The sequence below is a fragment of the Pholcus phalangioides genome, unplaced genomic scaffold, assembly GCF_987345545.1.
Source record: "Pholcus phalangioides strain wild (caught in Gottingen) unplaced genomic scaffold, Ppha-v1.0 ptg000031l_1, whole genome shotgun sequence".
NCBI classification, from domain to species: domain Eukaryota; kingdom Metazoa; phylum Arthropoda; class Arachnida; order Araneae; family Pholcidae; genus Pholcus; species Pholcus phalangioides.
The window spans coordinates 2,402,249-2,426,055 of record NW_028301621.1 but is presented as its reverse complement, the minus strand read 5'-3'; the positions used below and the strand labels follow the sequence as shown (position 1 = coordinate 2,426,055).

At 33.8% G+C, this 23,807-nt stretch overlaps 1 protein-coding gene and 1 non-coding gene across 3 annotated transcripts in view; one reads left to right on the top strand and one right to left on the bottom strand.

Moving 5' to 3' along the window:
* Positions 1 to 23,807, bottom strand: part of LOC149066997 (uncharacterized) — a 79,217-nt gene that overhangs the window by 14,068 nt on the left and 41,342 nt on the right. For both annotated transcript variants that reach the window (XM_089253051.1, XM_089253050.1), the window contains 5 exons: positions 20,531 to 20,661; positions 20,290 to 20,373; positions 12,140 to 12,226; positions 9,817 to 11,344; positions 5,354 to 5,388 (listed from right to left, as the gene is read on the bottom strand). In XM_089253051.1, coding sequence (XP_089109177.1) covers positions 5,354 to 5,388; positions 9,817 to 11,344; positions 12,140 to 12,226; positions 20,290 to 20,373; positions 20,531 to 20,661 — 1,865 coding nt within the window. The remainder of the gene's footprint in view (positions 1 to 5,353; positions 5,389 to 9,816; positions 11,345 to 12,139; positions 12,227 to 20,289; positions 20,374 to 20,530; positions 20,662 to 23,807) is intronic.
* Positions 7,719 to 7,790, top strand: TRNAA-GGC (transfer RNA alanine (anticodon GGC)). Its single transcript has one exon. It is a non-coding gene; the product is annotated as a tRNA-Ala (tRNA).

Sequence of the window (23,807 nt, the reverse complement as noted above, 5' to 3'; positions counted from 1 at the left end):
TATTGACGAAAGAGAAGCCAAATATGACAATAGACCAGATGAAAATAAGGCGTGAAAGTGCATCACAGAGAGTTCTTTTGCAAGATAGAATTCCTAGAACAAAATGTGCGAGGAATATATTTCGATGGTCGAAAAGACAAAACCTTAGCTAATGTTAAAGAAGGTTATTCTTTCCATAGAAGAACCATATCTGAATAACGCATAATCATATTGCAAGAACCCGGGTCAATTTATCTCGGTCACACAACTCCAAGAGGCAGTAGAGCAAGGAATATAAAATCATCAATCCTAGACTTTTTGAAGTAAGATTTTCATACGAAAGAATTGATGGCGATCGAATGCGAAGGAACTGTTACCAATACTGGTTATAAAAATTGTGTTATCAGATTAACAGAGAAAGAAATAGGCCATTCCTTGCAATGGCTTATTTGTCTTTTTTACCTCAATGAGTTACCTCTAAGGCATCTTGTGAAGCATCTTGATGGATGTTCCATTAGTCCACACAGGCTTCAACGTGATACTGGACAAAGATTGGAAAATTGTGAAAGATTACTTATTGTAAAATTTAAACCAATCTCTAATAACCTTCCGATAATGGACAGTGACAACAGTGATTTAAGTGCAAATCAGATATATCTTATGGAAATAATACAGGCAGAGAACTGGGAATCAAGGGAATTCTGAAAATTAGAAATGAGGGATTATAAGAAGCAGAAATCCGTATATATTCCATGTCCCAAAAATAAACTTTTCTGCTAAGCACTATTCGGAACTAATTGCATGTGATCAAGTGCGAGTGACTGAACCACCTATTGTAAAAAATCAGGAACTAGACCCACAAAAATTATCTGAACCTGCTTTTCCATCTATATGAAATTTTCTGTGTCACACACACAAGCAGTTGAACGGTGAGTACGACTTGTAACTGAAGCATCTCTTGCTGTATCAACAACCGAGAGTCGTGAAGACTTCATTCAAGCCAGAATAAAATCAAGGAGAGCTCTTCCATCATTGGAAAAAAAGTTGACTATTTTGCAAAAAAGTGAAATGTAATAACAATGTTATAACAGAGGAAGCAATAGAGGCTTTCTCCTGACACCTATATCGTCAAACTGGTTTTTTTTTTTTTTTTTTTTTTTTATAATTTGGAACATGGTTATAGTTTTTCGAAAATTGTAGCAGAATGTAACAGACGTCGGAAATTGTAGCAGTTTGTAGCAATTGCAGCAGATTTTCAACCCCTGTTGTAATATGCCATCCAATGATTTCATTGCGGGCATAACAGGAGTCAACCATTTAGGATTTGAAATTTCCTTGACATCCCTATCTTTTAAGAGCTTATTTAGAGCATTTTCAATTTTGGCTTGTATTGCTAAAGGCACATTACGAGGTTTAAAGCGAATGGGTGGAAAATTTGGATTGAGAGGTAAAGAAACTGTAGGACCTATGTAGGTGCCTAGGTCTTCCTCAAGAACATCTTTGTACTTGAAAAGTACTTGATCAATTATTCTTCCTTTTATCTCATTAATGCCAGTGAAACAAATGCCCAACAAGTTAAACCACGAAAATCCCAAAATATTAGTGCAATGAAATTTTTAAACCAGCAATTCAAGTTTCACCCAGCAAAAACTATACTCAACTTCAACTTCACATTTTCCAATGAGGGAAATCCCTTTTTTTTTTTTTCAAAATCTCTCAACCTAATGGCTTTATCCTGACGCTGAATATAGTCAGAATCAGGGTTGGTAAAAAAAACGTTTTTTTTTAAAAAAACCAGGTTTTTTTGGTTTAAACCGGTTTTTTGTTTTAAATAGTATTAACATTAAAAACAATAAAATATCTGAAAAATCATTCAAACTTCCAATAATTAACTAAAATAAAATGTTTATTAATGTAATTAACACTATTCCCCTGCTAATTAATCAATAAATATTTATTACATTTTAACAAAAACCAACTTTTGCAATTTAATTATTTTTTGCTTAACTCAATGGATTACTTTGTGTGTTTTTGAAAATTCTTTTAATGTTATTATTAATCATATAATATATAAAGGTTTTTCTCCAGTTACTTTCAGTATACTTAATTAGGAAGCTATTTTGCAAAAAGTAATAAAAATTAGGTGAATATAATGTATTTAATGAAGCATAAATAATGATTAATTAGCAATGATTTACGATATACAGGGTGATTATAACTAAGGTTCTGATTGCAAAACACTGTAAAAAAAGAATGATTGTCAGAATGACTTGAAAATTGATATGAATATTCCTGAAAAAATGCAATTTTATTTGATAAAGGGGAAAAAATACTTAAAAATGTAAAATTAATGACATCATCCAACATGTGGGAAATTTGCTCGCAGAATGGAAACGATAGACAGTCATGGCAGAATGACACCTTAATTATAACATTTCACGATTTCATAATTCATGGAAACATCACAAAAAACGAAGTAATTGAACAAATAACTACAACTTACTTAAGAAATGTTAAATATGTTGTCCACCGCGTGTTCTGGCTATGAGGTTGAAAGCACAAAAATTCTTGTTCAACAACAGAATCGGAGTATGCCATGGTCATAATGTGGATGTGCTTGCAATTCAGCTTTATTAAACCACTTAATCTGACCACTGTTTATAACATTTTGAGGTACCCCCACAGCCAGAAGTTGCAAGGGTTAAGGTGCATTCTGTCAAAATGGGTCTTCAGCAGCTGGTATTGCAATGTGCATCTTGATAGAAGTTCTATCCACACACTGATGCTGTGGAAGTGCCGAAATGATGTGGTTGCACAAAATAGATTATACTGCTGGCCAAGTACAGCATCGTCTACTTGCATATTTTACACTTTTTTCTTTTGCGAAAGAAACTTCCATTGCTTCAGGAGTATCCATGCAAATTTGCAAGTCATTCTGACCAGTACTTATTGTATAGTTTTGGAATCAAAACTTAAATTATAATCACCCTGTATATAGCTGATTATTTTTCATAAATCTGTTACTACTATACAGTAGAACCTTGATTAACTGGGCTTAACAGTGTGTGTATGAAAGTATAAAAAAAACAACTATTGAATATTAAGACTGGGAGATATACAGTAGGAGATGTGTTACTTCTTATGGGAAAGAAAATGAAAATGCATGTGAAGGTAATGTAACAACTAGTACACTAGTCTTTGCCCTTTAAGGACAGCTGGTGTCTTTATTGGATTATAGGACCACCTGCCCCTAGCATGATGGTGTCACTACTGTAGCTGCTTCTTTGTGAAGGAAAAAAGAAACCCTGTGAGATAATACACCACTACATTTAGATGTGTGATGCAATCCTTATTCATGAATTTGCTAAAGATAGAGCATCAGAATTTAGCCAAAGGTTAGAAAATGTTGTAAGAATGAGAAATTTTGGCTTTTGTGTATAACTTTAAATAACTAAGATACTTCATATGAAAAATATATATATATTCTGGCCACTTTTATGAGACTTTTTGAAAAAAACCGCTTATAAAATCTTATGTCATTTAAAGATATACCATCAGAATGTACACCAAGGATATAAAATGTGGTAAAAATGAAACATTTTGGCTAATAATGAACCAATATGATATTTTCAAGGAAAAAAATTATATTTAGCAACTTTTATTTGATTTTTTGAAAATAACCACTAATGAATATATTTTGCTTGAAAGAAGAATCAGTTTTTTAATGAATTCACATACTCTCCCTGAATTTTTACTTCATTAGCATGAGGCAATCCCCTATTCCCATTTTCTCGGCATACTTTTTTTGTGTGACCTTTAATGCCATAGGAATGACATACCACTGTTCAGAATTTAAAATCCAATCGATTATGATTACCACCACAACCGAAACAAACCAATTTTGTTTTTTCAAACTTCTGGTCCTATTCTCGGATGAATTTTTTTAGCAACTATTTTTTCTTTGCAATTGCGTCTCACATGATCGACACACTCTGCAGCCTCGGATGAATTCTGAAAGTGAATATGCCTAAACTGAAAAGCAGAGGTTTCAGCTGCAACTGCGATAGAAGCGACAGTTTCTAGAGTCAATTTAGACTCTACTAAAAGTTTCTTTTGAACATCTCTGTCTTTCATGCCACAGACAAATTGGTCCCTCAAGTGTTTGGACAATGTGTTCCCAAAATTACACTCCTAAGCGAGTTTATGCAGTTCAGTAACATAGGCATTAACACTTTCATATTTACTCTGAACTCATTTATGAAAGTTAAAATGTCGTAAAATCTCAGATGATTCAGACAAAAATAATTGTGGAGCAAGCTTAAAATTTCATTGAAAGAGACATGGTATCCAAAAAATCCCAGGGAAGCACAGCAAAACGCATCGAAATTGTCAGTTCATCACCATCGAAACTTCGATGATCATCACAAACTAAATTACGAACTCCATGCACTTGAATGATCGCAGATCAACAAATCGCATTTGGATGACCTTGAGGAGACATTGATAACCATGAGCATTAGCAAGAACTTGAGTGAAAATCAGCATTTTCAACTGATGGTGCGAACAAAGATTTTCCTATGTTGTAGAAATTCCGTCGGTTTGATCACATTTTCTTCACCACAAATGTAGTGGGGGGAAAGATCGAAACACACCAAGACCATGCTGGCAACTGACTAGAATTTATTACATGATTAACATTAGATGAGAATGATAACAAATATATAGGTAGGCTACATAGTTTGATCATTTTTGTCGCACCACGGTCATTTTCTGCACACGAGGGCTAATTAGACCGGGACCTACAATTTATTGCCATTTCCGAACGGCAGGCTTGTTTTTCATACTCATCAAGAGGTTGGTGCGCTAACTCCTCGATGGGGGACTCCTTGCGGTAGCAATTTTTGCTGCGGTCATAGGCTACATAGTTAAGCAGAAGTAATAGTAGTAGTAATCACATTTGACTTGTGATAATATATATGCTTCAAGGTGGGCATGATACTAGCCGTGCAAGCTCGTTGTTGATATGCAAATTAGTTGGGAGTGTTGCCCGATCACAACATTTTCTAACTCCCCTAAAACTTTGCACGTTAAGTTTGGAATCACCCTGAATATAACAAACTCTTCTCTGCCTTAAATTGCAAAATTATCTAATTGACAGATTGGAGAGTAGTGAAGTCAGTGGTTAGTAGTATGCAGTAGCCCCCCGTTAAAACTGCTGTTAAACATTTAACATTAGAATCTAGTGGAAGTCTCAGTTTATATCATGCTTTTTCATTTCGATATCCACAATATAACAAAGGGCCATTTTGAATGAATTGCAGTAAGAAGTGTGAAATTCCTGAAATAATAAATGAAATAATAAACAATGTCATACCTTGGTATAAAGAGACCCCTTGTTTCTGAACCCATCTGTAAGAGAATTCAGAATGAAATATGACAACCAAGAAATTATAAAACGCAAGAGAAATCATTAAAAAAATCTGATGGATGGAAAAAAAGTTATAAATGCAATTCTTCTGAAATTTTGAAACTGGGCAATCCATCTAGATTTTGAAAATTTTTGAGAATAAATTCTTACTCTAGAACATTCAAGGAGCCTTAATTTTATGGGTAGGACTTTAATTTCTGTCTTCGCATATTTTTTATATCTTTTAGCATATTTCATATTTTCAAAATTTTGAAGCATATTTCGCATATTTCATAATTTTCAATTAAAAAGTAAATTTTTCCGTTATTCAAATTCTGTTTGACTGGTTTTTTCAGTTTTCGCTTCTGACCAGAGCTCTTAGGGCTAGGATTTTTATGCACTAAAAATTCATGTTTTTCTACCAATCAGCAATGGCATTAAATTTTTAGAGCATAAAAAGACTGGCTCTTCAACGCCACTAGTGTGTGGCTGCAAATAGATTAATCATCTGAATCTGTGATAGTAACTTGTAAGAAATGAATATGAAGCACTTTCATTTCTAGCTCTTTGCTGAGCATTGTAAATATTGTTTATACCTCTGCATGCCCTAAAAATACAGAAGACAACTGAACGCTATTGGATATCATTACAGAGTCACAAAACCTAGAATAGGCCTATGTACCCAACTGCTTTGTTATGCAAACTGCTGTTTCACCTATACACAAAATATGCACCATAATTTTGAATGATGAATGTCAGTTACTGTCCAAAACCAAAAAGTAGTAAATACAAAATTTTTTTTCAACCACAAAGGCAGAAATTTTTAATGACTACTCTATTTGTTTATACCCTTAAACTAAGCAAATGAAAATTAATAAACCAAATGGTTCACATACACCCCGAAATAACCTTAAAAAATATACAATTTTTGCTTTGGCAGAACCATTAATTGAGATCTACATTTGTATTATTTGGCATTATATTGATGATTCCCTCCTCAATTAAAATGAATTGTAGAAATTTTGTTGATAGGATTTGGTAGGAAAAGTAGGACAAAAACTAGAAAATAGAGCAAAACCAAGAAAGTAAAACCAAAGTAGAAAAAGTAGGAAGAGTGGGAGCCCTGGTTAACTGAAATTAGTGACAACTAAACAAGGGTTTAATAACATTGCTATCTGCGAAAGGTCAGTACTGAAGAAAAATGACGACTCAACCAGAGTGCTGCATTAACAAGGTTTTACTGAACATCTGTCAGCCAAACTAAAAAAAGATATTTTTTGCACATTCACGATTAAAAACCATTTACTAAAAATGCTCATATCTCATGAAATAATGAATTGCCACATTCTAAATTCTACACAGGGTGTCTCACGTGTAGTGCCAATTTATGTATACAAAATTGATTTTCCGTCTATGTGTGTATGTTCTCTATACAAATCTACAATTTTAGATCGATCGTCTCCAAATTTCGTATACATACGAAACAGGGCGCGACTTGAACGATAGGCTACTTTAAAAGTCTGTCAGATCTGGGCGAATACCCGAAATCGGCAAAAAACTGCCGGGCAATGATGGTTTTTGAGCCTCAACAATCACTTTCAGAATGTTTGCTTTGGTTGCCATGGTTCGCTAGCAATGCGTTTCCGACGTGCATATGCCTTTACAATGTGTGTGGTTTGTCACTTCTCTAATCCTCTTAGTATATGTATAATATTTTATGGCTTTGTAATGGTTTGTCACTTTTCAATCCTCCCAGTAATGAGGCTTTTTGAATAGATGCCATAATCATCGTCTGCATCACTTTGAGAGTCAGGCAAAGGATGATCCTATAGAAATCAGTGTTAAATTGCTGATTTTATTGTAGAAATGTGGAAATTTAGTAGAATTTTCTACCACATCAATAATTTTGAAAATTGAATTGAATTCTCGATTTTTGAAATACTGAGTTCGTAGAGATACGAAGCCCAGGAAATTAAATATAAAATAATTAGCCGACCTACTTTTGAGTTGGATATTCATGCAATAACATTGATTTTACAAGATCTACGGAAGACTGGATGTTGTGAAGATATTTATTATTTGAGATGTTAATTTTTTTTTAAGGAAGGAAAAACTCATCTCTGCCTCTACCGGGAGTCGAACCCAGGTCCCTCGATTGCCGGACGAGTGCTCTGACCACAAGCTACAGAGGGGAGATAAAGATTTTTTTCTTTCATATATATAGCCATCTGGTGGCTCGTCGTCCATGAGCTATTGGCTGATCGGTTCACCGTCCATTGCACGGTTCCATTCGGCACATATATTTACGCTCTAGCGAAGGAAAATCTCTATCTCCTCTATAGCTTAGTGGTCAGAGCACTCGTCCGGCAATCGAGGGACCCGGGTTCGACTCCCGGTAGAGGCAGAGATGAGTTTTTCCTTCCTTAAAAAAAATTATCATCTCAAATAATAAATAGCTTCACAACATCCAGTCTTCCGTATATCTTGTATTAACAAGTGAAGAGCAACATTCATGTCAACATTGATTTTAACCGTTTATTTACATCTTCTCAAGCATGAAAATTGATGTCTCAGTATTGTCTTTTAATATTCAACTGCATAAATTCATATAGTTTAGGATGTTTTAAAATTAGTTATGGGCCCGCAAAAAACATAGAAGAAATTCCACAGCTTTAATTAAGCATTTTTTGAAGCAGAAACAGGCAGATGGATAACTTGAAGTTGAAAAAAAATCTTAATACCTAGCCCCATCAAAAAGAAAAACCTATTAATTTCTATGTTTTTTTAATCTAGATTTGTTTATTTCATGAGTCATGCAGGAAGTCACAATATTGGTTAACTTGGATACTGTTTGTATGTTCCTCAAAGAAAGAGGGAGATATCACGTGATTCAAAAAGCCTCATTGAAGAAAATCCAGGCAATGCCAGGTATTATATCTAGTTTTTCTATAAATTTCATACAAATTGGTTGAAAACTTTGCATATTATAAGCAAAAAATGTGATAAAAATTGGAATTATTATAGAAAACATTCATATCTTCGTGAATATACAGTATACATGTTCTCACGAAAATGTACACAAATATTGAAGGAAGTTAGTGAAATGTTTTATTAAAGTTACAAATCATTTGTCGTTTTTTGTTATACAGGTTGATCAAAAACCTTTTTTTCTTATTTAATTTTTCAACAGTCCCCTATATAAATGCACTCATGACTAAATTCTCACTCAAAATGGTGAGTACCAACATGGGATATATATGGAATTTCAGAGCGATTCATTCAGTATTTTTCTAGAAATCTGAGAAAATGTCTAAACTCCAAAAAGGACAGACTTTTGGAAACATAGTGTATATTTTGCATCCTTAAAACCCTTTTCTTTTGACAATGTCCAACACTGGTATTGTTAATACAAGATTCATTGAGAAACTGGTTATTTGTGGAGATGAAGATTGGTCTCTCGCTTGTCGGGCGAGACGGCAAGCGAGAGACGGGGTTCGAGTCCCCGTGGGGGGCAGTGAAGAATTTTCTTCTTTGTAATCTTCATCTCCCCAAATAACCAGTTTCTCAATGAATCTTGTATTGACAAGTGGATAGGACATTTCTATATGCACTGGTATTGTTGTTTCCTTCTCGTGATATAACATGTTTTCTATTTCCCCACCAACCTGTCAGATGAATTGCGGGTGGGCAGAGTTAGCCTTTGTTCAAAGTTTGCTAACAGAAGGAGAGAGAGACAGTGTTTCTTCTTTCCCTTCAGGATAGTACAGAAATATGGGGGAGAAATAATAGGAAAAACATTAACAGAAAAGTATAGAGTATTTTCGTCTTTGTTATTATTATTATTGGTGTTGGGGTAGGGGAATACTTATCAGCCAGAGAATCAGAAAAAAATATTTTTCCAGCAAAAAAAAGGTGGCATTTTACAGAGACCATTTATTTCCACTAAGGCAATTTTAATGCAGTTCAAGGAAATTTTAAAAACTGTTTAAAGAGTTCAGAAATATTGAACCCGCCATAGCACACACACAAGAATAATGGAACTTTTGGTGAGACAGAAGTTATTTTGAAAAAGAACCTCAGAAACTACATTTTTAAGATTCTTAATTATTTTAATAAATTTTTATTTGAGGAATACTCATTATAATATTTGCCATGTCTGCATCATCACAGCGAGCAACATATACAGTCAAACCTCGTTAGTGCGTCACCCGGTTAACACGTCACTCCGCTTACAGGGTCACTTTTTGGAAGTTCGAATTGTCCTCGGGCAGGAATTGGCACAGCTATGTTTTACTCCGCTTAACGAGTCACTCCGCTTGCTAAGTCATATTTTTGCGCTCCCAAGAGTGACTCATTAACGAGGTTTGACTGTACATGGATATAGGAAAATAATTAATGAAATGCAAAAACAAGAGAAATTCACCAGCTACCTGTTCTGTGTCTGCTTGACTGGAAACAAATGGCACGGTTTCTTCAGGAAGTGGAATAACATCAAGTGGAATACAGGTGTAATCAACCTCTTTAGCCTTTTCCCCAATACACCCTGTCTCTTTGATGATGAGCTTGTCATTTTCAACAGAGCTAGTGACAAGGGCTTCATTTTCTTCAATAGGTGCTGATGACGACTCTGGAACTGCCAAAATTTCATCCGGCACAGAAATACGGTCAATTTCCATTGGTTGCACACAGATTCTTTCAGAACTGTCATGATCCACGTTTTGTATGATGTCTGAACTTCCAGGCAATTCTTCCACATTTGTTGTTGGTGATCCAAGAAACTTTGATTGAGATTCTGTACAATCAGCTTGGCTTTCTACCGCATCATCTCTTGAAGATTGTGCACAGATCTTCTCAGTTTCATTTACTGTCCCAAAAGCAGGATCTATTAACCTCTTATCACATTGAGTGTCCAAATTATCATTTTCAATTAGTGATGATGGCCTTTGGGTTATGCTGGCATCAAGAGACTCGGGTGAAGAATATTTTTCTGGTATTTCAGATTTTATTTCATCACTGGGAGTAGCAGAATTCTGAGTGCAGGAAATCTTTTTTTCAATATACTTTTGCTCGGACGAAGTCACTAATTCACTACTATTCCCAAACATCAATTTTTTATTGACAATTTCAGCATTCCTTTCATTGTTATCGTTTTCCGATTCGCTGGAAACTGATACGTCTCCAGCATATACAGCAAGTGTTTTCTTCAAAGAATTATTTATGCTTGTTTCACTTTCGCTGTTCTTTCTTATTTTGCTTTGCCCATCAGATTCATCATATTTGGGAACTGCTTCACATTCATTTTCACATCTAGGTGATTCTGCAGCGTTTTTCGAAGAGTCCTGGGATGGCTTATCACCTGAATATTGCTGAGAATTATGAGAATGTAGATGAGATCTATTGGAATCTCTTCCAGAAATGGTCATTTCTTTTCTTCTTCTTCTTTTTCTATCTACATCAGAGTCACTTGATAATGAGGATTTATGTTTTGAGGGGGGACTTCTTCTAGAAGAAGAGTGTTCATTTTTCCTCGGTGAACGTCTACTATTAGACTCTCTGTGTGAACGTCTGTCTTCTTTCTCACTCTCATGTTTGAATTTAACAGCACTGCTTTTGGTGGTAATTTCTTTTTGAAATCTCTCTTTTCTGCTGTTTCTTTCCAAATTTTGATTCCTTGATGTACGAATGTTGGCTAATTCATCCGAACGATTCTGCCAATGATCTGGACTCCGCTGTCTCTCTTTTCGAACCGGCGGAGATCGTCTTGACCTTCTATCTCTATCTCTTTCATCATTATGTGCACGTTTCTCTGTATCAGCTTTTACTACCATACTTCGAAATGAATGATGCTTAGATTTGCTTTCAGTACTAGTATCAGAGTCCTCTTCGTTGACAGAACGTCTGTCTCTCCTATAATCGGAAGAATGGTCATTTCTCCCTCGTGGGCTTTCCCACCTTTGCCTGTGAGTATAAACTTAATTTTAGTGATATATAAAATTATACATTCAAGTGCTTATGATCACGAAAGAAAAAAAATCAATAATAATAAATTTTGATCCTCGAATGTTTTCATTGGGATTTTTAGCTCTAAGTCGATGGTGGGGGAAAAGGCTATCAACCCTTTTTGAATTTTCAGTACCATTTGTGTCCATCATCAAATGAAGAGCACCTGTATAGCACTGCCTAGATCAGTGGTTCTTAACCAGGGATACTTGAGCTTGGATGAAAAAACAATTAAATTATTGTTTTTATATCATTATTTGCTAAATATTATTCTGCAATGGGGTCCCTGGCCTTCATCTTACTAGCAAAGAGTGGGTGGATTGAACTATCCGAGCAGAATGGAATGTCCCACCTTTTCTGTCATACAATCCTTGATTGATCAAACTTCTGAATGCACCTTTTGCGATATGATTTTATGCAACTTTCTATAATTGTTTATTATAGGTGCCCGTTGCACTTTGACTTTTACTTGATTCACAATTTTAATTATGATGCACTATATGTAGTCTTCAATGTATTAATAAATTGTGGTTGTGTTGGAGATGCCCAGGTTTCCCTCCCCCCAGGGCTGAAGTGCTTCTTGCAACAGAGCCTGGGTGACTCATGGTGTCTCCAGCAAAAAGGGGGAATCTCTGGCCTTAGTCTGATTGGTACAAAGGGTCAAAAATCCCTATCCAAGATGTACTCAAATAACATAGGGTGCTATATGAGCAATGAACTTTTAGAAAAGAAAAAAAATCCCTCAAAGCAAACCTTTCATTTCTGCCTCTTTGAACATTACTTGAGACACTTCTGAGACCATATTCATCTTCATCTGTTCTGCCATCACTGATTCGCCGTCTATCAATAAAATGCATCATGAAAATTTATATTTTAATACATATATATAAACTTATTATATCTTAAAATATATGTATATATATTTCTGAGTTTTTATTCTCAGTTTTTTTACAATAAGATAACTTTAATGTATTTATTCTCCAAAATTCACACAAATAACCATCAAGAGTTCTTAAAGATGAATGCTATTATCCCATGCAAGTGGTTAAAATTTATAAATGATAAATGTTATAATGACATGATAATGACATGTTATTTAAGGTGATATGGTAGTGAGTGATGAAGCTCACTAGATGTAAAACAAAGAAAAATATAATAAGAACAAATACAAACAAGGGCCACAACAGGCAAAATGCTCAACAAGGTGGCTGAAAAAAAAAGATGCTCATAAAAAATATGGATGTCAAATCAAACCAAAATACAGCAATCCAATATAAAAGCATATACCAAATAAGAAAAAACGAATAATTAGTACTAGGTAATACACTATATTATAGCCCATAAAAGAGATTATGGTTATCTTAATCTAAGTATAGATAGCTTCTTGATTTATCCCACTATGTTTATCATACTTCTTTTTGAATGTGTTAATTGCATAAGAATTCATGACCCCTGGAGGCAAGATTAGAATTCTCCCTTACTAAATGATACTGGTGTCTCCTTGTTGAAGCAGCTGATTGACGGTGTATTAATAATTCATGATCTATCCTGTTGAAAATTTTAAACACTTCAATTATATTTCCGCAACACCTGCATCCCTCCAATATAAACATATTCAAGAAATCCAGTCTTTCTTTGTAACTTAAGCCTTGTGTGCCCACAAGAGCACATGTGGCTCTTCTCTGAACCCCCTCAACCAATTCTATGTCCCTCTGTAGGTATGGTCTTCAAAACTTTACAGCATACTCCGGTCCAGGACAAACTAAGCCTCTGAAAAGTAGAAAAATGAGTTAAGGAGAATGAGAAGAAACCTTTTTGAAAATTAAACCGAATAATGTATTCGCTTTTTTTTTACCATCGCTGAACAATGTCCAGAAAACATAAGCCGCTCGTCAATGAGAATTCCTAAATCGGTGACCCTAGTTGCATCCGGGAAAATAAAACTATTCAACTCATAAGTGAAACATGGGTTGTTCGAACCAATATGTTGAACCAATATCAACACTAAAGGTCATGCTTCATTCATTAGCCCATGCAGCAATCATATTCAAGTTCGTCTGGAGCATCTGCCTATCGGTTGGATTATCCACTACCCCCACATTAGCTTTACGTCATCCGTGAATCTGCTAACAATTCAGGGTCAAGTTTTCGAAGTGACAAGGATCAAGGTTTCTGAACCATCAGAAACTGGTTTGAACTGTCAAAACTAGTTTAAACCATCAAAAACCTAAATGAATGTTTCTGGATGATGTTTTAATAGAATAGGTAGGCTATATTTTTTATAACATAATGATGAAAAACTTATTTTTTCGCATATTACAATGCTTTATTTTTAAACACTGATTTAAAACAATAATTAAAATCAAATATTAATTATAATTTGCAACTTTGCAAAAGGAAAGACAGAAAATTTATTGTTCATTTAACTTATAGTAAACTTAAATGTATCTATACTGTAATGTAGGGTGTTATACCCCCACATTACAATATAGATACACTTAAGTTTACTATTGTCGACTGTAGTTACTTAGTGCTGTCAACATTGTAAACTCTGACTTTCAAATTTTGGAATTGGACTGCTAAAGAGTCTTAAAAGAGTAATGACAGTTTCTATAGTGTATTAGTAGCCCTATAACACTATTAAAAAAAAGTGTTCTCGAGGATGTTTCAACTGTTTTAGGGAAAAATTTATGCTGCTGGATTTCAAAACTGGAGTTACTTTTGCAAGATTGTGGCTCTAGTTTTGGAAATAATGCATATTCTCCCTATTTCAATGTAGTCTGAAGCCACTAATTTTTACTTTTAATTTTCTATTTATATTCCTATTCGTCAGGGTTGTACAAAACCCAGGTTTTTTTAATAAAAAACCCAGCCCTTGTTGGGTTTTTTACGCAAAATGGGAAAAATTGAATTTCCTTTTTCCACATAACCTCAAAATATCTAATTTAAACATGTATGTACAAATTTATGTGTAAATCTTACATTATGTCTAAATATACATTTTTGGTGCATGTTAAACTATGTATTTGATCAATAAAATTGACCATACTATAAGTAAGGGAATAATTGTTCACACACAAACACACCAACTTCTGTGTAATTGTACCTGAACTTTGAGTTATATGCAGAATTGTAGCAAGAAGATTGTTTGTGGTAAAATAAATGAAAATTCTGAGAAATCAAAATGGTGCCTGAATTTTTTTTTCTCCAAATTTTTCAAACCCCGCAGAAAATGTATCCAAAAGTGTCCTGATACGTCAAAAATAAAACCTTTTAGCTATGTAACCCGAACCATAGTTTTTTTTTTAAATAGAACCCAAACTTTCAGGAGATAAAGTCTCATGCTTCTCTTTTTCTTAAATTCCTCACTGTTAAAGAATATCCCTACTTCATTAAATTAAATTCTGAAATATTTTTAAAGGAACAGTGATAATTAAAAATTGATCTGGCTAAGAGGAGGAGATAAGTCATTCTAAGGATTCATTACGCTGGAGGTGTTTTCCACTTGTCCAAATTAGCCATTTTTGGGAACTTAAAACTACAGAATAACTTGAATAATCATTAAATAATATTGAATAATATTCAACTTATCATTAAACATAAATGTCAATAACATTATATATTAATATCACTTTATGCAAGAAACCCGTCATGTATAACAACTGACCTACAGAATGCCTTCATCTGGCTGACGATTCTAACAGGCAAATTTTCTGAGTCTGGCTTATATTATGAGCATCTTGAAAAATCAAGCTAAGGCTTATTTTCTGCTTAGGTGTTATTTTCATAAGAAAAACTATGCTTTTTGTTCTGTTTCTCTTGAAGGTGTTCGTTATCAGTGTTCAATTCAAGAATCCCACAATTATTTTCTTTTCGTTATGAGATAATGTTATTTTTGTCTATGGATATTTCAATTATGAAAGTCTCATGCATCCGTATAAAATTTATAAGAAAGCAATGCAAACATGTAAATATTTTTTGAATGAAAAATCAGTTTACTTCTTCACAAAGGCTTCAATTTATTTATACAAGGGTTGGTGTGTGTGTGTGTGAAAAATACCCCACATTATACCAAGTAAGCAATAATTTCTCTGCATATGTTTATCACATAATACATATCTAAGTTCATGTGTGTGGTTATACAATTTCGTGTAACAGTTTAATATATGAATCTTGCAACTAAATGCTTACATAAAAAAGGTAGAAGAATTATAAAAATGTTTGTGATTACAAGAAATTATTTATCACATTTTTGCTCCCAAGAATTTTTTTAAAAATACTTCAAAATATACACCTAACATTGCTGCACTATGCAGTAATTTTTGGAATACATAAATTAATTTTCTTCGAAAACAAACAATTCCCTCCCCCAAAAAAAACCCAGCTTGTGGGGGGAGGGGAATGGATATCTATCCAGGGAGCAAATTTGACAACCATGATTCTACTCAATTTATTATTCCATTTGTATCATCAGACATCACTGGTTTATATATATTGATATTGAGTTTGTTATTGATTTACATTTTGCCCGGTTCGAATGTGATTTTTGTGCTGCTTATGTATTTTTTTTATCATTGAAATTTGATTTTCATTGCATATCACATGAGGCTTTGCAACGTACCTTTTGCATTTCCAGGTTCAGTTGTTATTTTTAAATCCAGTATTAATCATTGAACAGCTGACAACAATGAAACAAATCCGATCGTTCCTTATAAAATAAACCTTTGTTTTGTTAAGTATTAAAATTTGTAATCTCAGTATAGCATTTTTTTAACATTTAGTTATCACTAAAGCCCGGATCATATGCAAATGCATATTTTGATCTTTTTTTAGCATTAATGCATTTAAATGCATAAAATCAAAGAATTTTCAGAATAAATGCATATTTTTGAAGGTTTATTTCTCAATCTGTTTTTTCAAATAAATATCATATACTATTTCCATAATATCAGGGTTTTTCCTCCGCTGGTGGGATTTAGTGAATTCATAGAGATGTTTCCACTACAAACTTTGTAGCACTGCATTATTCAAATATCAATCGTTTTGTTGTAAGACTACTTCTAGAGATAGGTCAAAACTCTTAAAATTTTCAGAAATTGCATCGAAATTCTTCTATTACTGGCCAGGATTACACTAAAGTTTTGAAAAAAACAAACAATAATCCTATTGATAGCATTCGTTCAAATGTAACCCATGGGCTAATTGGTTGAATTTTGCAAATTTTATAACAGAACTTTAATAAAACTTTTATAGTCAGATCCCGGCCTAAATAGAACATATAGCATGCATATGTAGTAATATATAAAAATAACTTATATGTATGTATAAGTTATCTATATATGCATTATGCATATGTGGGAATATTTTTTGTGAATGAATGTGCACTAAGAAATAGAAATTATACATTTTAGAAACATATCTGCTTTTTTGCATGGTGATTTTTTTAATGCATATATCCCATTTTCGGTACATATTTTTGCATTTTTCAAATTTTCAGGATTTTTAGTGTATATTTTGAGAGTTTTATGTATATTTTGACATTTTTAGTACATATTTTATCAGTTTTAAGTGCATATTTTATCAGTTTTAAGTGCATATTTGCATGTTTTTAGAGCATATTTTGCCATTTTTTTTAGTGAATATAATCCGGGCTCTAGTTATCAGTTTTTTTCCTCAACATAACATTTAACTAGATCGATAATCGGCACAATCTCACCATTTGTTGAGATGACCAGGAATACACTATTTCGATCATGTCATTCGCATCACTAGACCAATATCAGCTAGAACTCAGTCAATTTGGAGGTAGTCCAGACTTTCTTATCAGTCGATTGGTTAGTCCTTTGCGTGTCTAACCATTGGAGAGATGCAGAACCAGGATAGTGTTGATTCACACCAAAAGGTATCCGGTCAAGCTACTGGTCAACCATAGAATAGAAAACAAAATCAGGATGACATCAAGGGAAGTCGAGAAGCAGCCAGTCAGGCTACCGGTCAATCCATGGAGTAACCACAGGTCAAACCTTAGAACGGATGACGAGACCTAAGCAGTGCAGAGGCACACCTTTCCACTTTCAGTATATCGCTATGATTGAGAGATCACCTGGAGCACGCCTCAATAGGGCAAAATGCCTTTATGATAAGACAACTGTTTCATAGGAGCTGGAATCAGTGATGCATCTCACTGTGTATCCGGTATTTATCTGAGCGCACTTCCATCATGCATCATGACAGGAACCAATCACCAAGATGAACCTGCAGCACTGAACTCAGCATCTAATTTACATATTATGGAAACAAAATAATAGTGCACAAAATAATATATCACAGAATCTGGAAACAACACAAATACTAAGAATTGGTGACCTGGCCAGGGGCCAAAATTTTAGGCCTATTGCCTTATGAGGAATTTCATGGAATTATTTTACTGCAAAATGGTTTGCGACCCACCAACGGCATGAAAGTAAATTATTGCACTTTTATGTATAACACTTTTGCAAGACACTATTATTTTATATTGCACAAATACATAACATTTTGCGAAACACTAATATTGTATATTGCACATATAATTCATTTCTCAATACAAATAATTCTGAGTTTGACGATGATCCCAGCGGAGCCTTGTTGGGCCTCCTCACGTTACAGCTTTAGTTATGAAAAAAGACTTCACTTTTTAAATATGTGCACATTGGGAGAATGCAGGTGTCAGGGATATGATCAAAGTGTTCAAAATTTTCAACGGGATGGATAGGATGGGCCATAAATCATTAATACACTGCCAATCGACTACTTTGACAAGAGGACACCAGCATCGATTGGTAATGGGCAATTCTAGCTTGTGTGGTGTCGCCAGAAATTTTCTCTAATAGGGTTGTTAATAAATGAAATAGCTTAACCCCTGGGGATAGTAATATCTAACATAGTTAGATATAGTTGACACATTTAAAAAGCAATAGGATAAACATGTTGGGATAAATCTAGAAGATATCCATATTCAGAATAAGACAATCATACACAGTGTTTATGGGCATTGTATGATATTTTATCATGTATATATAGTCTTCAGTTTTTATAATTGCATTTTCAATTGGATCACTGTATTTTAGAAATATATGTCATCCATATTTGTTAAGGGAATCTTTTTCTCAACTACCTCGTTGTCGTTGGGTATTTTACCTGTTGCGGCTTTGTATTGTATTAAAACTGGAGCCAATGTGATAAAACCAATTTCAAATTCAGATTCTGAAACACTGAAACATCTTTGGGAACAAAATCAGTGTTGAGCAGTGCAATCAAAGGAATGCATTTGTTTTCATGTCATATTTTGGTAAAATACAGGTTTTAGATAAGTTAGGGGCAGTTTTTTATGTTTTTACTGTTTTATTTTTTTTTCAACAAATTTGGATTTTGATAATTTAAGTACAGTTTTGTACAGTAAAATCCGTGTGTTCTGTTCAAAACCTGAACCAATACATATTGTAGAAAATTTTGTAGAGAAAAAAAAATTATTTTATAATCATATTAAATATTTATTCTTTATGTGTCATAGTCACTTTAAATATTACATGCAATCACACACAATGTGCGTATTTTCTATAGAAATTATTATATTGAAAAACAATATTTAAGGTTTTCAACATGACAGTCAGTGACGTAACTGATGGTGGTTTTTGACCCCTCCAACAATGTGACAAAAACCTGCCAACCCTATAACAATCCCACTGATACTATGATAGAGTTTATCGATAAAAGGTGAACAGAGAATAGGCTCTACAACACTTCCTTGAGGGACTCCACTCTTCACAACTGTCCTTGGAAAATTTCCCATTTACCATAACTCGTTGTGACCTATCTCTAAACCACAATTCTACCCAATTCAACAAGTTGTCCTCAATCCCAACCTCATGTGAACTTGATTAACTTTCAAGAGTCAATTATTTATGCCAGTGTTATACATTGGGTTTTGGACAGTTTTGTACAGTAAAACCCATATCTTAATCCAACACTTGAAAAAATTCACTCACAATCCTGCTATCATAGGTGCCAATTCATAAATTTGAAAAATCTGTAGTTTATCCCATGATGACACATTCCGCATCAAAGAAAACATGTCAAACAAATAAAAGAGAAAATTTGGACACTTTTTGAAATTTCAATGTGTGACCTTATATGTGTGTGACTAACATGTGTACTTATATATAAGTCCTGTTTTTCCAGGATGTATTTTTCCCTTTCCTGATTTTTTTTAGCAATAATTATCCAATTTGCTTACTTTAACCATCATATTTGGTAACAATTACAGATTTTTCTTATTTGGAATCCTGATTCCCCATATTTTTCCTGAGAAAACGGGGTCAGCCTGAAATTGCAAGGACTGAAAGAGTATTTTCTTTAGGGATTTTCCATTCAAACAAAGCTCAATTTGATGACTTTTAGGGATTTTTGTATGAAGATACGAAAAATCGGAAGAATTCGATTTCCGACAGGAAGATTTTAATAAGGCTGAAAAATTGGAAGCATTGGCTGTTATAAATGCACTAGTTACATCACTGGTCATTCATATTTAAAACAAAATATTTCATTAATAAAGAATATTTAATACAAATTTTTGAATTCATTTGATCATTTTTGTCGCACCATAGTCATTTTCTACACACCAGGACCTACAATTTATTGTTGATTCTGAACGGCAGCCTTTTTTTTATACTCACCAAAACGTTGGTGCGCTAACACCTCGATGTGAGCCTCCCCGTGGTAGCAATCTTTTTGTTGTGGGAATTTTTGAATTCAAAATAGTGCATGGGTTACGAAGTTGGTTTTGTTTTTGGTTTTTAGGTTGTGGCTAAAAAGGCTAAGAACTTATTTACATACTATTTTAAGGTAAACACTCTTCCACTTACCCAAGTCTTTGTCTTAATGGTATGCCATCTGCTTTTTGAGAAACTTCTTGTTCAAAATCATCTTGTGCTGAAGGAGTTACAGACCTGATAAAAAAAAAAATTATATGTATTAGGTTTATATATATAGGTATTTGAAATCATGATTTTGCATTAAAAAATGCATACACAGTTCCTAACTGAAAATTAAAATGATGCAGGAAAATATAATTATAATCTTGAAAATGAGGTGTATTTGTGCTACCTAGATCTATCTATCTGGCTAACTTTTTTGATGACTTTGTCAAGTGGCACCACTCTTGCCTGAGCCTGTCGCCAATGCGGTGGTGTCTCGCTACCAGAACGACTGCCAGAAGGAGATGGTGTTCTATATCGCTGTGAAAATTAAAAATTTCATAAGCATTTCAATACATGATTTTTATTTGTCACTATGAATACTTAAATCCAAAATCAAAGTTTTGAAGGGGGCACTTTTATATGGAAACTTTTGGAAGTTCACCAACAATTTTAAAAATTAGTGAGAGTAAATTCAAAATATAGATGCTATTTTTTTAAATTTTTTCAACCACCTACAGCAGCATTACTATCTTAATCAGAATCGACAAAATATAAGATTAGGTAACATACAATCAAAAGGACTTACCATTAGAAAAACTACTGATACTACTTTGATTAGTCTATAATTTTTTTTCTGAAGTAAATAAAATGAAATTAAGTTACAGTCCATCTCAAAAGTTTAGGCACTATAGATTTTTAACTGTACAGGATACAATTTCAAACTTTCGATTTAATTTTTTTTTACCTGTGATCAGAATGCAAAAACCTACTTTAAACTTCGGTCATTGTTGAGGGGAAAAGGTTTTGAATTTTTTTAAACTCAAAACTTTGAAAAATAGCTGCCTCAAAAGTTCAGAAAAACTTGTGATTATATGCAAATTTTGAAGATTGCATCTATATGACATGTCAGAGACATGATAGTATAAAAGTGAAAAGCTATCGGTTTGGTTTTTGTTTAAAAAAAAATTGCAGAAGTCGTCGCATATTGTGTACAATAAAATCCTTCGAGTACTTCATTTGAAAGCAAAACGAAAGGCTGTAAAAGGCATTGCTATTTCTTTGAGCAGGTCGAAATGAAGTGTCTATGTGTATTGATCCTATGTGCACCCCAAAAGCCAAAACCTGGTTGTGATAGGCAGCGCAGTAAAAGTTTATACGAAAACAAAACTGTTGGAAGATTGGCTTCAATATAACAAAATCACCCTGCATGAAATTATGAAAGATCTTGGAGTAAAAAGTTCTACAGATACTGTTCATAGACAGATCAAAGAAGCTTGAATTTGATTCATACAAGTAGTTAGGAAATCGCCTGTCACAAGGAGACATCTATGGTGAATTCTTTTTAAAGTTATTTAATAGAAGAAATAGAAGAGAGAGATTTTTAGTACATGCTTTTGGTTGACAGTTGGAGCCAAACTGAACTCCAATACAAGAAACTAGATAATGCCTAGCTAGTGAGTGGCATAAAAAACAATAAAAATTCCACAAAACAAGCAGCGCCGCAATACACCCCCCCCCCCCCCCACAGAGTCTGAAAGACAACATATGGCACAATGCGGAAAAATATGACAATATAGTTACAACGATATGACGATACTGTTACGGAAACTAATATAGTACTGACATGAAAAAAAAAAAAAATTCTTGAAAATTGCTAAAAATATGCTATACAAAAATTTTTTCAAAGGTAATGATCGAGCAAAAAATAAATTGCAAATGGCAAAAAAATTCATAAATGTAAGTATATGCAAAAATGATCATGTAGAATATATAATAGGCATAATATATACATATAAGAAAATTGAAGAATGAAAATTTTGCAAAACATAATATTAATCTTCAAAAAAGGTTGCAAAAAACAATATTATTAATTTCAAAAACTGCATGAATAAGAATAATATCAAGAAATTCTTATATGAACCGTACATCCTGATTGAGTTACATAAGGCTGTTTCAGTTCAGTGAACGGCGACTGCTCATTGAAAATGCAATCAAGCAAAAATGCTGTCAATCTGTCTATTGAAAACCTTGTTAGTTTACCTTTAATGTTCACTATATACACTTTCAGAGATGGTTCAATAACTTCATATGGACTCGAATATGGTTGTTGAAGAAACTTCCATACGGTGTCCAGCTGCACGAACACACGAAACAGTTTTTTAAGAACGAAAGCATTATGAGTCCCCTGCCTTGATGTTTGTATTGGACATAAATTGTTTATTTACGTGTCATAATTAAGTTTTCTGCAATTTCCACATAAACAACATTCTCCATTACGTTTAGAAACAATGTGTATCGAGCTTGCCCATAGACTTTTTGAAGGTCCCAGTATGCCCTGATCCATTAGTGTTTGAACTTCGTGTTTTGCAATGGCAAATTTTGAAGCCTGCCATTTTTTAGCAAAAATGGAAGCCTGCAGGCTTTGATAAAGACAGGAGAACCTTTAGTAGCAATTCAATGTGTAACAGTAGGTTTTAGAAATAACTCCAAGCATAGAAGGATTCCTAAGATTAGGAAATTTTCAAGTAGGGGGAATCTCCACAAATCGTCTTTAAGCCTAATGTAGTGCAACTGGTATTGCTACATTTGATTGAAAGTGAAGTCAAACTAGAATTTTTACGTCTACTAATAGACCATAATGTTATAAAAAATCAGCACCTAATATCAGGCGATTAACATCAGCTACAACAAAGGACCATCTAAACAGTCTGCATAATCCTAAATCCACTGTTAAAGATTTGCAACCATACGTAGAAATTTTAGTATTGTTAGCTGCGTATAGTGAAAAGTTTGTATCTGCTGCTTTATGTACCTGTGTATCTCGTGAGAAAACAATGCTAGCGCCTGTGTCCACTAAAAAAACCAGTACCAGATTTTTGATCATGAACAAAAAAGCGAACTAAATGCCGGCCATCACCTGCCGTCGCCACAACAGATGGGCCAGTTAGTTTTCCAACCAATCATAGGTTTAATGCATATTGATGCTTTTCTAACAAATTTGAAATTGTACCAACAAAAAGGTTTATGTTTGGATGTACCATCACTAGATGGCTCAACTCTCTCCAGACCGAGAATTTGGGCAAGCTCTTCCCTTCTTGCTAAATTTTTTTCTCTATAGCAGGAAAAGTGGTCAACAGCAGTAGTCGAAGTCAAAATTGGACTTTGAAGTGATTGCAAGCTGATGGGTTCGTTATGACTGACCTCAGAAATAGTCTGTGTGTGCCCAGTGACTTCTGTAATTTTATCTGTCATTTCTGCTAAATCTGGCAATGTATCCTTACTAACAAAAAGTACCTGCTGTGTATGGATGGACAATGCTGTAACCAAAGGGTTTTAAGCACTTCATCTGAAATTTTCTTGCTAGCTAATGTATGCATCTCATGCAACAACTGAGAGGGTCGCTTATCCCCAAGAGTTAGCTCTTGAAGTAGAACTTGTAAGCGGGAAGTTTCTGATAGTGAAAA